The 15,223-nt window shown below is 53.4% G+C and overlaps 1 protein-coding gene across 3 annotated transcripts in view; it reads left to right on the top strand.

Moving 5' to 3' along the window:
• Window positions 1–287: 287 nt before the first annotated feature.
• IGDCC4 (immunoglobulin superfamily DCC subclass member 4) overlaps window positions 288–15,223 on the top strand; it is a 37,825-nt gene continuing 22,889 nt past the window's right edge. For 2 of the 3 annotated variants that reach the window (XR_009051621.1, XM_057725135.1), the window contains exons 1-4: window positions 288–385; window positions 7,442–7,519; window positions 9,516–9,866; window positions 10,556–10,697. Coding sequence is in view for 2 of the 3 variants with exons in the window: in XM_057725135.1 (XP_057581118.1) it covers window positions 316–385; window positions 7,442–7,519; window positions 9,516–9,866; window positions 10,556–10,697 (641 nt within the window). In the remaining variant the exon portion in view is untranslated. The remainder of the gene's footprint in view (window positions 386–7,441; window positions 7,520–9,515; window positions 9,867–10,555; window positions 10,698–15,223) is intronic. The other variant, XM_057725138.1, reaches the window with a different exon arrangement.

Here is a 15,223-nt window from a genome sequence, read left to right as displayed (position 1 = left end):
CAGGGGCGCAAAGCCCAGCAGAGCAGAGCCCCCGCGCGGCGCAGGTCCCAGCGCGCCGCCCAGGGTCCCCGGCGGGGCCCGACCGGCCGCGCTCGCTGGGCGCCCCCGCCCGGGCTGCTCGCCCAAGATGGCGATGGAGGGGCGGGCGAGGCGGCGGCGGCGGCGGCCCCGGCCCCCGCTCGGGCTCGGGCCCCCGAGGCCGCGCCCCCGCCCGCGGCGCCGCGCCTCCCCGGGCCACTGACGCCCGGCGCGCCCTCCCCCGGCGGCGGCGGCCGAGGCGCGGGGAGGCGGCGGCGGCGGCCCGGGCCCGGCCCCATGGCGCGGGGGGACGCCGGCCGCGGCGGCGGGCTCATCGCGCTGACCTTCTGCCTGCTGGCCGCGCGCGGTAAGGGCGGGCGGCGAGGCAGTGGCGGGAGCGGCTGCCGGGTGACTGTGCGTCCGCGCCCGGGGCTGCGCGGGCGGTGGGGCCGGCGCGTCCCAAGTCCCGAGCCAGTGCGGGGCCCGTGGGACGCGGGCTGCGCGTCCTTGCGCCTGCGGTGCCCGCGCGCGGGGGTCTGCGAGCCGTGGCCGGGGGCGTTTGCGGCGCGTACTTGTCCGCAGGGGGTGTGTGTCCTTGGTTGGGGGAGTCCGGAGAGAGTGAGAGAGAGAGAGAGAGAGAGAGAGAGAGAGAGAGAGAGAGAGAGAGAGAGTGTGTGTGTGTGTGTGTGTGTGTGTGTGTGTGTGTGTGTGTGCGCGCGCGCGCGAGCGCAGAGGGTGGAGCGGGGGCTTCTGCGGGGCGTACGTGTCCGCAGTGCGTGGCGGGTGGCGGTGTGGCATCGCTGGCCGTGGCTGCGGTGCCGGTGGTTTGTGCGGGGCGGGCTCTGCCGTGCCGCGCGTGTCTTCGGGCTGGGAGTGTGAAAGAGGAGGGGTGTGGGGGGGTGTGTCTGCACCTCCATTTAGTGTCAGGAGAGTGTCATTGTGTTTACGGGGCTGAGCTAATATTTGGCCTTGGCATTTGGGGAGCGTCCTTGCCCTTGGTGGGGGGACAGAAGCAGGAGATTCCGGACTGACTGGGAATAGTGGTGATAAAATACTCAACTTTGTCCAGTGGGTGTGGCCCTTGAGGCTGGTTGGGACGGGGGTGGGGCGGAGAGCGGGGGAGGGTTGTCCCCCCAAACCCGAGGCCCAGAGTGGGCTGGGGGAGGGGGCAGGAAACCAGTTGCTTTCGTGGACGTGTCCAACACTCGCTCGCGGGATGGGACGCGTGTCACTCCTGCCCCACCCCCAGGGGCAGATCTGAGAAGCGTGGACGGGGTCAGCAAGGCCTCCTCCAGACCCCCACCTCAGTGCGTGGTGGGGGTGGGTAAGAGTCAGAGTTATCCTCGCTGGAGAAAGGGCTGGGGATGGGGTGATGGAGTGCCAAGCGTCTATGCCTAGGGAGCCTTCTTCCACCCCCAGCCCCTCTCCCTTTCGGTCCAGTGTGCGCTTCGGGACGGCCCCTGGGGAAGGTGGTTGGTAGGGCTGGGGAGGGGGATGGGCTGCCCGCTTTGTTCGCCTAGTTCTTGCCTTCCCTGCCGTGGGGAGAGCTGAGGATGTGTCCGGGGCGAGCCGGGGAGGGACTTGACGGTGGGGGTGGGGAGGGGGATTTCTCTCCAGCTGCTGCGGCTTTCCAGAGAGACTCAGCCAGGCCACGTGGGAGGGAGGGAGGGACGACGGAGGGGGGAAGGAGCCTCCGCCTGGCCCGCCCCGGCCCATCTCCAGGAAACCCAAACGGCGGGTGGGAAAGTATAGGGAACTACTCGGACCCCGTCTTTCCCTACAAAGACACGCCCCTTTGCAGACCTGACCGAGGACCCGGCAGGAGGCCGCCTGGGGGCAGGGCCCCGGCGGCTAGGCTAGGGAAGTGGGGGGCCTGGGGTTGTCAGGTGGAGGGGGTGGGGAAGTGCCAGAGAGGCGTCTGTCCTCCTGGAGGCCAAGGGCTTAACGAATAGTCGTGCCCACCCTCTTCGGCTCTTCCGAGAGCTCCGGACCGGCTCGAGGTCCTCCAGCACAGCGGCATCGGGCCTGGGAACTGCACTCACTCGAGCATTATGGAGTATAGGTGGCCTCCCGCGAGGGGCTCACTTTGCCGCTGAGACCTGGCCTCTCCGGGCTCCCGGGCTCCCGAGTGCACAAGGCAGGGACAGGGCCCGGCCCGAGCTGGGGCTCCCATGGCTGAAGCAACTACTCTGCTGGCCTTCAGTCCTAAATCCTTTGAGTGTGCAAAGCTCGTCAGGCCTGGGGACACTCCTATAGAGCTCTGACTAGCCACCCCAGTCTGGATGGAGGCCATTTATTCACTCACTCAACAACTATTTACTGAGTACCCTTTTCTGCTAGCCTGTGACTGGTGCTTGAAATACAGTAAAGGAGGAGACTGACAGGTAGTCTAGGAAGGTCAGGAAAGGCTTCCTCCAGGAAGTGGAGAATAATAGAGCTCAGTGCAGAGGGTCAGTTAGCCCTGCAAGAGAGTGATGATGGGAAGAGTTTTTCAGAGAGAACAGCATGTGCAGTCGCTCAGAGGTGCCTTGTTTAGACCACTGAATGAAGCTAAATCTGGCTGGAGTTTAGAGTACAAGGCAGGAGGGCGGGGCAGGTTAGGGAGGAATGGGACAGGGGCCAGGGAATGTCAAAAAAGAAGACTGAAGGTGGAGGCTGGACCTAACTCGTGAAGAGGCTTGGAAGCCCCACCAGGGTTTCTGGTCTGAGGGTCCCCACGAGTCTTTGGAGGGTTTTAAGTTCAGCTTTGCTTCAGCTCACTCGAGCTGATGTGGAGAATGATTGGACAGGATGGAGGCAGGAAGCTGCAGCTTCTTGGGAGGCTGTGGGAGCAATCCAGAAGAGAGGATGCTGGCAGCAGGAGTAGTGGCAACTGGGATGGCCAGAGTAGCTGGATTCTGGAGATATTTAGGAAGTAAAATCAGTAGGATGTGAGAGTAGATTGAGTTTGTAGGGAGTGAGGGAGAGAGAAGTAAAAAATAATAGATACTTCATGGCAAAATGAAGGGCTCATGTTGGAGTCAAGATAGTGACTGCCAGTCTCCCCCGAACACTGCTCTTGGGTCAGGCCTTGGGAACTGGGGAGGTGTCGTATGGTAATGGGACTCCTGTCTGGGGGGGGTGGTGGGATGTCAAGAGCTCTGTTTTCACCACATGCGAGAAGTGGGGCTCTCCCTTCCACCCAGTCAGAATTTGGGGGTGATGGTGCCAGAGGACAGCATCAAGAGGCCTCTAAGAACAGGAGAGCTGCTTTCTCCTCACCGGGGAAACTCCCCCCTCCCATCCCTTTCTCAGCCCAGAGGCTCAAAAGCCAACCTCAGTTAGTTGGGGTGTTGGGGTGGCCCTCTCTGACCTCATCTTGGAGGTTAGGAACCAAGTCAAACATCGTGTTGGCCAACAAGTTCGTTTGGGTTTTTCAAACCTGAATGAACTTGTTGGCCCACCCAATGGTTTCTTTTAATAGTGAATTTAAATAATCCAGAAGTTATCTAAACCTTCATGGATCCTGTATGCATTTTCATGGCCCAGTTAATCGTACATTATACGTAAGTCAGCATTTCCTTTCTTTTCTCCTAAAGGTACTTGTTTCAAGTTAAGTAATCTCACAGTTAGCATCACTGAATGTCAGCCCTGAGGGGAACTTAAAAATAATTTTAGTGGGAACCCATTTTACAGATGAGAAAACTGAGTGACTTCTCAGAATTACATGGATGGGGACTGAACTGGGACTGGAACCAGTCTCCTGGCTCTTAGAGCAGCCATACTTTCCCGAGATTTGGTACACATGAACACAAATGCAGTCTCTCTTCACCCCCCTCCCCCTCACATGAGAAGTCACCAACAACTTTGGACTTGGCCCCCCTCAGTTGGTGTGTTTGGGTCTGGGCTCTGGAATCCACTCTCCTCCACCCGTCCCCATCTGCTGCCTCCTGTTCTGCCTCCACTGTTTCTGAGGTACAGCAACCAGACATGACACAGAATTCCAGATGCAGAACAGATGTCATTGCCAAGAAGGCCTGGGGGCTCCCAGCTCCCCGGTTTGTGGGGGAGGGAGAGGAAGAGTGGCTCAGATGGAGGAGGACCCCAGCCCCAGCCCAGTCAGAGGGAGGTGATGGCAAGTGAGGGGAGAGAAGAAAACCAGAGAGGGGATGATCTGGGCCTGACATGCAAAGAAATGGAGTCCTTGTCCTTGGGGCTGGCTGGGCTGCCAGCTACTACTGCCTCACTGCTCCGGCTGAGGCATCCTCTGGATCTGAGGGGCTGTAGGGTCACTAGGGTCTGGGAAGCAGAGGCTCAGGAAGCTCTCTCTCAGGTGCAGACCCAAGCGTGCAAGCTGGTGCAGAGCCAAGACTTCCAGATGGTTCCATAAGGGGCTCACTACCTTGTCACCTAGTTTGGAGCTCTGGCAAATGAATGGAGCATAAGAGAGACAAGGGTGGGCCCACGAGGAAGGTGTTTTTAATCAGGCCATCCATATAGCAGAAGAGGTGAGGTAGTGAGCTCCCCAGCCCTGGTAATGTTTAAGTACAGAGTTTCTTTCAATGTGAATTTGCTGTTCTGTGTCGGTGCTTTTTTTCCCAGCTGCATCAGGCAGCTTGCGGGAGAGATCTTAGTTCTTAGTTCCCTGACCAGGGATGGAACTTGGGCCCACAGCATTGAAAGCACGGAGTCCTAACCATTGGACTGCCAGGGAATTCCCTGTCTTGGTGTTTTTTAAAGCATTTTGTTAGGTGTCACATAGTATGCTAGGCAGTTTCCACATATATCATTCACATCATCCCTAACCCTGAAGGGAGTCCCTATAATTTTTCCAGATAAGGAAACTGAGGCTTGGAGAAGCACAAGGGACTCTGTGTCTTATCTTTTTGAGTGTGTCTCCGCATGTCCACTCATCTGTTCAAGGACTATTTATCGAGTGCCTGCTCTCTGCCAGACAGTGTTTTAGGTCCTAGGAAGTCAGAACGCTGACTAGGACAATAATCTTGGGCTTGTTGCCTTGCTGGGAGAAAGGCAAGTCAAAAATCTAGAGTGCTCATTGCAGGGACCCAGGTGCCCAGGGTCCTATGGGGCAGAAAAAGGAGAGACGTCCAGATGAGACCCCAGGATGGCACAGCTACTGAAGGAAGAGGGAGCAGCGTGCACGACGCGTGGAACAGCAGTGCGCTTTCGGAGGACGGGAAAGCAGTTTAGTCTGGTGGCCACCCGGGGTGGCAGGGAACAGGAGGCCGGCAGGTCAGGCTGAGTGCGGTTTTGCTGTCAGATCTGCTGAGGCTGAGCCTGTCTCCTCAGGATCACAGATGAAGGGAACGCAGCCTTCTCTGTGTCCCAGGCAACCATCCCAAGCTCTCCCTCCAGCTGTTGTGGGAGGGACGTGGTGTGTGGTAAGGGGGGTGGCCGAGGTGGGGGGCGGGGAAGGAGGTTTCTGGAAGAAACTGACTTTTGTCTCCTGGGAAAGGAGAGTGGGGACGATGTCAGAGGGAATTGCCCTTGTGGACCGAAAACAAGTTGTAAATCTGTTGGTCCCTGAAATTCAAAAATGACAAGGCATTGATGTTTGTGGCAAGCTCTTGGCTTAACGAAGGAGGCATCTCGGCTCTGTCCCCCTCCCCACCCCCCAGCCCCAGCCTCTTTCCTGAGAGTTCAGTGAACAATGGAACCCTTGCTTATGCCAGGCCCCCACGATCCCCCCAAAACAGCACTGAGCTGCCCCGGGGTTCAGCAGCGAATCTCCTGTCTGGGTTCTAATTGGCCTCATAAAATCTAATTTATCCTGTAAGCGGGTAAAATATGTCAGAAAAAGGAGACTGAGAGATGGCTCTGGGGTTCCTAAGCACAGAAGCTCCGTGTCTCTGGCAGCGTCCCACCGAGGAGAATGAGGAAAAGGGATTGTGAGAAAGGGAGCCCCCCTTGAGGCTGAAAGCTGGCCAACAGCAAGTGTCCACTGTGTCCTCCCAGTCCCGTGAGGGGGCGCTGAGAAGTGCTCATGGGAGGGGCTTGGGGGGTCCACCATGGCAGGGGACTGGAGGGTGGCAGGAAAGGGGTGGCCACGAAACCACTGGACGCACAAGGCCCACTCCCCAGAGCCTCACTTTTACAAAAAGGTTTGGTGATGTAGGAGCCACATTTACATTAAAACAAACATTGCTCTGTCATGGAATACGATGCAAAATGTGCCAGAGGTTTAAAAATAACAACGTTTCAGGTAGTCAGCGAGCCTCCTGAGTGTGCTCTCCTCTGCTGCTGGGAGAATTTTGGTGAAAATGAAAAATGTGGCAACTCTTCATTTTAAGACTGGGGAAACCGAGGCTGAAAGGAGGAAAGCGGACCCAAGGTCACATAACCCATGATGGACCCAGGACTCTGACTCGGGGCCGAGGCTTGTCCCACCATCCTGTGGTCCATCTTAGGCAAGAGGAAGGATGGGTAAGGGACCTCCAAGTGGCTCCATGAAGTGAGACCCAGGAAAAAAAAAACCTTCCCTGGGGAAGGCAGGGACAGGTTCACAGAGGGATTCGGCACCTGAGCTGAGCCCCTGAGGATGCATGTCCTGGGCACAGACGTTGGGTTGGGTGCTGGGGCAGAGAGAATCCTTTTATTCAGGAGCAACTGTCTCCTCAATGCTGGGTTCACCCCCCAGAATGTCCAAGAAGGACAGTTTCCCCAGACTATCTCCCAGAGAGGTGAGAACCTTCCCTTTGGGGCCTCGGTTTCCCCATCTATAAGACGAGCAGCCTCAGGCTCTGCACACGTGTCCATCCACACGGGCCGGCTCGGGCTCCTGGCACAGCCGTGTAATCCCCAGGGACCCCGGGTTCTCCCCACATCTACGTCCCTGTTGGTTTCCCATTCCGCCTTGCCTTGCTGGGTGCTGGGCTCCTCCGAGGTGGGGCAGCCAGACATCTGCTGACCCATGAATATTCAGGAAGGGAATCGGAGCCTCCTCTGGGCTCCCCAGCAAGCCGGGCCCCTCTGGCCGCCGTCCTGCCCGCCAGAGCCCAGGCTGCTGACAGACCCAGCAGCTGCTCAGGCCCCAACTGTTCACATTGTTTGTTCAGCGCGGCGGGGGATTTTCCAAGCCCCGGACGTGCTTTGGGGGGCAGGGAGGCTGCCGCAGGGCTCAGGGATTCGTGTCTTGTGGGGTTTTTCTCCCCTGAAACTCAAATCGACTGCTCAGCGGCTGGAACGGGGCAATTGGAAGCCGCTGGGCTGAGAGCCCGGGCTGGCCTTCCCCCCACCGTGTTTGCAGCAGAATCTAGGGCCTCAGATAGAGAAGGGACTGGATGTTAAGAAGAGTGATTTGCATTTGTACATCCCTTTCCAGTTTCCGAAGTGCCTTTAAAGAATGAGCTCCCATCCCTTGATTGAAGCCCGTTAGGCTCTGGGCTGGAGCCCTGACCTACATCGTCTTGCTTAATCCTCGCAGGCTCCACAGTCATCGCCTTCATTTTTACAGATGTGGAATCTGGGGCCCAGAGAGGCGAAGTGGCTCATCACAGAGCTGGTAGGTGGAGCAGCAAGACAGGAACCTTGATCTTCTGCCCCAAGGACGGATGCCCTTTCCACCCTGGCACATGGCCCTCAGTGATGCGAATGCCAGTTTGGGTTCCCCAGTTAGACTGGAAACTGGGTGAGGGCAAGGGCTGCCTTCTCCTGGCTCCACCGGCTAGTAATGCTCAGCCCAGTTGTGTAGTTGGAGGGACCAGCGGAGGCTTTAAGAAAGGCAGAGGCCATTCAGATGCTGTCTGTCTGACTGTCTGTCTGTCCTTCCCACTGTGGTGTCAGAGCCCTGGCTTCTGCTGTCCTTGACCTCCTTATCTCAGCCAGTCAGGACTTCTCCCCTCAGTCTTGATCCTCTTCAGGGGTCTAAAAGTTGTCATATATGTGTCCAGGTGTTGATGAGTGTGACAGAGACGGGGGTGCACGTGTTCAGGTGTGGAAGTTCATGTCTATAGTTTTGTGTGTGTGTCTGGATGATGTTCTATATCTGTTCAGGAATAGGTGTGTCCAGATCACTGAATAATCCTACCATCATAGAATCTCAGACATCACCTGCTACGTTTGAGTAAACTAGAGCCCAGAGGGGGAAGTGACTGGCCCAAGGCCACACAGCTAGACTGTGACAGAGCTAGATCTAGAACTGAGGGTCGCCTGAGTCCTTAGCCATTGTGCTTTCTGCATGCCCCTGACAGAGCCCTGCCAGCCCTGGCCTGCCTGGTCATGAGTGTGGGCCACTGTCCTCGCCTCTGTCCCTGGCTCACTCTCAGACACACCACTGTGCCTTTAAGCAAGGTGTCAGGACAGAGGTTAAGGGGGACCTTGGCTCGTTGAGCTTTTATGGGACAGGGAGGCAGCAGGTCAAGCTTCTGGGAGGACCAACTATTTCTCTATGAATAACGGTTACTGGGCCTTGCTGAGATGTTGGTTAAAATGATAAACATTGGCATTTGTGTGTTTTTGCCTTGACCCTGGGATGGCATTCCCTTCCTCCATCTTTCTCCTGCTGGTCCCTTCATGGCCAGGGTGGTGTTGGAGCTGCAGGCTCTTCTGGGGCATCCGGAGAGGGTCAGGGGACTGGGTTCTGCGCAGGCTTGCTTTGTGGGTTTGGGGGAATCCGCTGCAGAAAGGAGAGCTTGCCTCTTGCAGTCACTGTGGCCGAAGTGGATTGGGTAATAGTGGTGGAGACGATCTGTAGGATTCCAGGAGAGGGAATGACATTACTGAGCCCCAGTTCTGTGCCAGGCCAGCCACTGTGCTGTACTTCTTTACCACACAGCATCTCATTGACCGCTCACAACAGCCCTCTGAGGAAGGAATGACTATGTCTTTTTAAATTGAGATGCAATTCACATACCACAAAATTCACCATTTAAAGTGTACAAATCAGTAGTTTTAAGTATATTCACAAGGTTGTGCAGCCATCACCACTATCTAATTCTAGAACATTTTTGTCACCCAAAAAAGAAACCTTAGATCCCTCAGCCATCTCTCCTCATTCTTCCCTCTCCCCAGTCCCTGGCAACCATTAATTATGTTCTGTCTCTATGGATTTGCCTATTCTGGACATTTCACAGAAATGAGATCATACAATATGTGGCATTTTGTAACTGGCTTCTTTCACTTTGCATAAAGTTTTCAAGATTTATTCACGTTGTAGCAAGTATCAGTACTTCATTTCTTTTGATGGCTAAGTAATTATCCATTAATCAGGTATTTGGGCATTTGGGTTGCTTCTACTTTTTGCTAAGAACTGTGTTATTTTTGGATGAGGAAGTTGAGCAGAGGGGAAAGATGGGAAGATGGGCACGAAGTGCAGCCATTGGCCCAAGATCACAGTTAGCCAGAGGCAGAGCCAGGATCCAGACACAGGTCTCTCCCTGAGAACTCTTCCTCTGAGGTTTGCCCCCCTCGCCCTGTAGGGTGGGTGACTCAGGAGCTGGAGGCTGTGGGATGTAGGAGGACACACACTGATGACCCCTGATGCCTCCTCCTCTACACAGGGGAGCTGCCACTGCCCCGGGAGATGACCGTGTCACTGAGCTGTGGAGCAGGGCCACGGCACGTCATCCTGGGCCCAGAGCAAGCTGCGGTGCTGGACTGCATTCTGGGGGTGGCTGCCACCGGACCCCCGACCAGCATCACATGGAGCAAGGATGGAGGCGCCCTGCCTGACCACAGCCACCTTCGCCTGCTCCCCAACGGTTCCCTGTGGCTGTCCCAGCCGCCAGCTCCTGATGGCACTGACGAGGCCGTCCCTGGGGTTTCAGAGGTCATTGAGGGCAGCTATTCCTGCCTGGCCCACAGCCCCCTTGGAGTGGTGGCCAGCCAGGCTGTGGTGGTCAAGCTCGCCAGTGAGTGCTACGTCTTGGACTTAGCTGAGACCCATAAGACGTGGGGTGTGGGCAGTGGGGTCTGCAGTTAGATACTTGCACAAAGGCTTGTCTCTGAGCCACGTCCCCTTTCCCTGCCTCCTGTCCTGCTCAGTGGGTCCCTTCCTGGTATGGTCTGCCTCGTTGTTCAATAGTCTCACTTCTTCCCTGCTCTTCTGCTCCTCCTTCTTTTCCTTCCTGTGAGTTTGAGAGTCTAGACTTGTGCTCTCCTCCAGGAAGCCCGCCAGAGAGGTTTGTAAGAGTGTCAGGGGCACAAAGGTGCTCCCCACCCCCACAGCAGGTGAAGTGTGTGGAGCTGAGCCACTTTGCCCAGCCCACTCTTGGGGGGCTCTCAGGAGGCACAGATCACCACGAAATAATTTGGGGGCCAGAAGAAATGTACATCTTACTGTAGTCCGACCACGTGGTGATGTAAGGTGGGGGGACTTTGGAATTCATTCTGCCTGCAGCATCTGACCAGTCATCACCACTTCTTATTCTCCGACTGCCTCTTTCCAACGGTGTCCCCATCGGTCTGAATTTTCTCTGCTTGTGTTTCTGTCGCCCTGTGTCTCTCTGTGTCCGTGTGTGTGTGTGTTTCACCACCTGTGTGGCCTCCTTTCTCATGTTTCTATCCTGTCCCTGCGTTTCCTCACTGTCCTCATCCCCAGCACTCGCAGGCTTCTCCCTGCACCCGCAGTCTCAGATGGTGGAGGAGAACGGGACCGCTCGGTTTCAGTGCCACATCGAAGGGCTGCCAGCACCCATCATTACTTGGGAGAAGGACCAGGTGACAGTGCCTGAGGAGCCTCGGTGAGTGTCCTGTGGGCGAGTGGGGAGTGGGTCCCAGGGGGCATCCAGGGAGGGCCCCGGGATGTGCTCAGGAATTGGGTCTCAGGGTCAGGGTGGCTCCATTTGCCCAAAATGACTTAGGAGCCCACCACCACCTGATGCTCAGCTCATTTCTGGTCCCAAAGAGAAGCTGGGTCAGAAGTTTTTGCTCCCTGGGAGGAAAGCCACTCACCAAGCTATGGGGCTTGGGTAGAGAGCAGTGACTGAGTCCTTCAGAACATATGTAGTCCAACCACTTGCTTTATTGAGAAGGAGACCAAGGGCTGGAGAAGAGCTGTGCTTTATCCAAGGCCACACGGTGAGTCACTGGCAGAATGTTTGTTGTTCATTCCTGGAGGCTGCTGGGAGGGTTTTCCTTTGCAGGTTCCTCTGGAGTTTCTACCCTGGATCCATAACTTCTCTTCTTCTCTCAGTTCCATCAGTGGGGTGCAGCATCGGATAATCGGGCTGTGGAGGTCCTTCCTGTTTCACCCTCCTCTCTCCCCATAAGGGCAATGGAGCAATCCCAGGGAAGGGTTTCTAGGGCAGAAGAGAAGCAGAGGCTAGCCCCGGGACCTGGTCCCTACTGCGACCTCCTGGGAAGGCCCAGACATACGTACAGTATATCCAGAAAGCACGAGGCTCATTTGCATCTGAGGTCTTGGAATTGGTCTCATGACTCGGCTGCCACCCCGTGGATTCTTACATCTTTGGAAATGTGGCTCCAAAGGCCTTTCCCAGCTACCCTGCCGTCCTCTCCCTGCATCTCTCTAGCTGCAGTTACTAGCTTACTCTGTCCTCTCCCAGTGGAGGTGGGAGTCCTTAGGCTCAGAAATGCTGGTTTCCAGATCTCCCTGCCCTGGAACTAACCTGTCTACAGTATATTGAGTTGCCTCAGCTCCTCTGACTTTTGCCCATGTCTAGGTAGGGGTGAAAGTATGAGAGAAATTTCTAGATAGAAAAGCCCTAGGCCACATCCCTGCAACCGTTGTAAGGGAGGAAGAAGGGTGAGAGGTCAAGATATAAGTGATCCTGTTGACTTTGGTGATCAGTCAGCCCCACTGGTCCAATGGGTTGGATTAGATCATGGTTTCCAAAGTGTGTTCTTTTTTAGAACATTAGTCCCTAAAGTTGATTCTTGAGAGGAAAAAAAAGTATTCCGTGTCAAATAAGATCAGGAAACTGCCTATAAATCTCCTTCTTGGCGTTGACAAGGTCCTGAGAAGCCCTGTACTGAGAAACCTGTTTAACTTGTTTAACTAGACACTTCCTGGACTCATTGCCTAGAGCCCCTCTTGCAGGAACCCTGTTAACATCCCAGGAATGAGCATTCTAGGGAAGGGACCTTGGGAATGGTAGCCCAGGCTTCCTAGCACTGACATCTTAAGTTCTATGCCAATTTTTTTTTTTTTGCCGCACCATATGGTATGTAGGACCTTAGTTCCCCAACTAGGGAAGGAACCCATGCCCCCTGCACTGAGAGTGTGCACTCTTAACCACTGGACCACCAGGGAAGTCCCAAGTTCTATGCCTTTTAAATGTGGAGCCTCTCACTGCTGTGAGAGAGTTGCTGGGTGGGAACCAAGTGAGAGCCCACTCCTGGGGCAGCCCCCAGAGAGGATGAGAAAGAGCAGAAAACCCTCCCCGTGTTAAAAGACACAAGAGGCTCTGCTTAATGAGAGCTGTGTTTTCTTACTTAATCCCTCCCATCATCCTTCAAGGTACGTATTCCTTATTTTTCATATTTTCCTCTTTTTTTAGTTTATATTGCTGTTAGATACATTTTAAAATTCATATAAACGAAAAAAACCAAAAATGACTCGTCCTCTTATCACCCATAGAAAGCCTCTGTTAGTTTTGATGTCTATCCTCTGGACTTTTCCCCTATATGTTATAAATATTCTCTTTAAAATTTTGGATTATATTGTACATACCGGGTTTTTTGTTCAATCGTCTTTTTTTTTTAGAAAACAAAAATGGGATTATATTGCAACTTCTACCTTTTTTTCACTCAACATAAGGAACCTCCTTCTAGGTCTGTCTGTATGGCTATAGCAGATACTGTTTTCTGACTTGTTAAGTGAGGGAACTGAGGATCAGAGACAGAACTCACTTGCCCCAGGTCACACAGCTAGTGCTGAGAGTATCTAATGTCAGAGCCCCGGGGTGGATGATTTGGTGGTTGGAGGGGGGAAGCCGCAGGGTCTAAAGAAGCTCCCCTTGCAGGTGGGCTTAGAGATGGAGTGGTCCAGCTGTGTTCAGAGCAGAGAAGTTACTTCCCCAAAATTTCTCAGCAAACAGAGGAGTTCCCTCACCTCCCAACATCTAGTTCAGGCCTCTCCCCGGAGGCAGGAGCTGCCAGTTCCTGGGCTCCAGAAGTGTTTGCCCCCAAGTCCTCTGAAAAGTGATCCTCATCTATAAATAAGCCAGGCTCACATGTCCCAGCACATTGTGTGGGGGGGGATAAGGAAATATCTAAAACAGCAACTTGATTATGCCCAAGGTATGTATTTTTACACATGCCCAGATAGAGTTCATGTACAAATATGCTATTCATAAACTCAGCCCAGTGGTTTGAAGGAGACCTTATGCCTTGGTGTAGGCTGTGCACATGTGCAGTTAATAAACACACTCTGTCAGGGTCTATGTGCATATTCTGGGAACTGATGGTAAAGACTAGGCCCTGAGGCATTTCCCTGATACTTATACTAATTTCTAATGATAGGGGATACTTTTTCTTCCACAGGAACCAGTAATCAGGGAGAGCGATGTTTCCCAAATCGCAGGCATTCACAAACCCGCATCATAATTTTGGCCATCCCTAAACCATTTATACAATCGCTTACTTAATACATTTCTTCAAATCAACTCTGTCTTTTGTAACTTTAACACATGCTAAAAAGGAACATTATCTCACTGCAGTAAAATGGAAAACCAGCAGCACTGACCATGAATAGAAGGTAGCCATAAGAATGAATATATAACCACTGGAATAAAAACATGTGTTTGGATCCACTTGAAATCATTTTGTTATCACCATTCACTCACACTTTAAAACCACGGCACTAATGGATGTAATTACTGCAGGCTCCCTGGTCCAGTCCTCTGCCCTGCCCATCTTCCAGGGTCCATCCTGTCTGTAAGCCTCATGTGACCCTTGGCTGCTGTCCCTTTTCTCTGGGTGGATCTCTGAACGGCTCAGGGTAGGGGCTCCTTGGCCGTCAGGAAATTCAGAGCAGCTGTCATTTCTTCTCTTGAATCCCTAGGTCCAGGTGGCCTTTTGCGGGTATGGGTGGCAGGCCCAGGCTCAGGCTCAGGCTTAGAAAAAGAATGGTCCCTTCCTTTTAGCTAGAGGTTGCTTTTCATTCTATAAGTAGCTATTTTGTTCTATTTGAAATTTGATTCATTTTAAAATGATAAAATATGCTAACTTAAAGGGGAAAAAAGTCATCTACAAACTGAACACAGGTAAGCTGTTATCATTATCTAATGTGAGCTTATGACACGTTAACAGGGCTGGGGTTGTGAAGTAGGCAGGAATTATGAAACCCATTTTTCAGCTGAGAAAGCTGAGGCCTGGAGGTGTGATGTCACTTGCTAAAAATCACATATGTTGGAATCAATTCTCTCCACTATGCCACAGCTGCTTTTATATTAAAGCCAGGAGTTACAAAACAAAGTGTACAAGGGTACATGCTTTTTTCCATTTAAATTTTTATGTTTTATATTTCCAAACTAATAAATGTTCACTATAACCAAGAAATTTTAAAACACAACAAACAAGAGCCCGCTGCCAGAGAAAACCTCCACGAATGACGTGAGCTTTACCACCCTTGACTTTTTCTGCGTGCATCCTAGCATATCATTTATCTGTTTTCCAAAAATAGAATTGCTTCATAAACAGTTTTGTGATTTCTTTCCCCCCACTAACCGATATGTCTTGGACATCCTTTCAAGGACAGAGCTTTTTAAAACACAGTTTAGCAAAGCAGAAGAGATTTTAAATGAACACTGAAAGTGGTTCCATCTCACTTCTGTTGGCTGTAGCAGCAGCACCACACCTGAGAAAAGGTATCCATTCCTTTGTTCATTCATTCATTCATTCACTCAACACACATAATTACGGCAATGTTACTTGTCAGAGGAGCTCTTGGATACCTGGAGCACAATTTCCCTGGAAACACTGGGAAACTTTGGGGTTAGAAAGTGTGGGCAGCTCCTGGCGGGAACCCTACTGACACAGCTATTGAGACTGAGGGAGGAGGAAGGATCTTAGTGGCAAAGAATATTAGGTGAAAGAGACCTGGATGGGGATGGAGGCCTTGTTTCTGAGATGTGTGCTTCCCCATCAAATTTTCCATGGCAGCAGGCTGGGTCCTGGCCCAGGATTTTACCTCCAACCACCTGCACCTCCTGGTCCCCTCTCCCCTGCAGGCCCCAGCAGTGATGTGGACAGTTCTTAGAGCTGAGGGTAAGACTCTGGGGCAGAGGTGGGTTTGCCTGTGGCA

Source organism: Hippopotamus amphibius, chromosome 2, assembly GCF_030028045.1.
Source record: "Hippopotamus amphibius kiboko isolate mHipAmp2 chromosome 2, mHipAmp2.hap2, whole genome shotgun sequence".
NCBI lineage: Eukaryota > Metazoa > Chordata > Mammalia > Artiodactyla > Hippopotamidae > Hippopotamus > Hippopotamus amphibius.
This window is presented reverse-complemented; position numbering and strand designations above follow the sequence as displayed.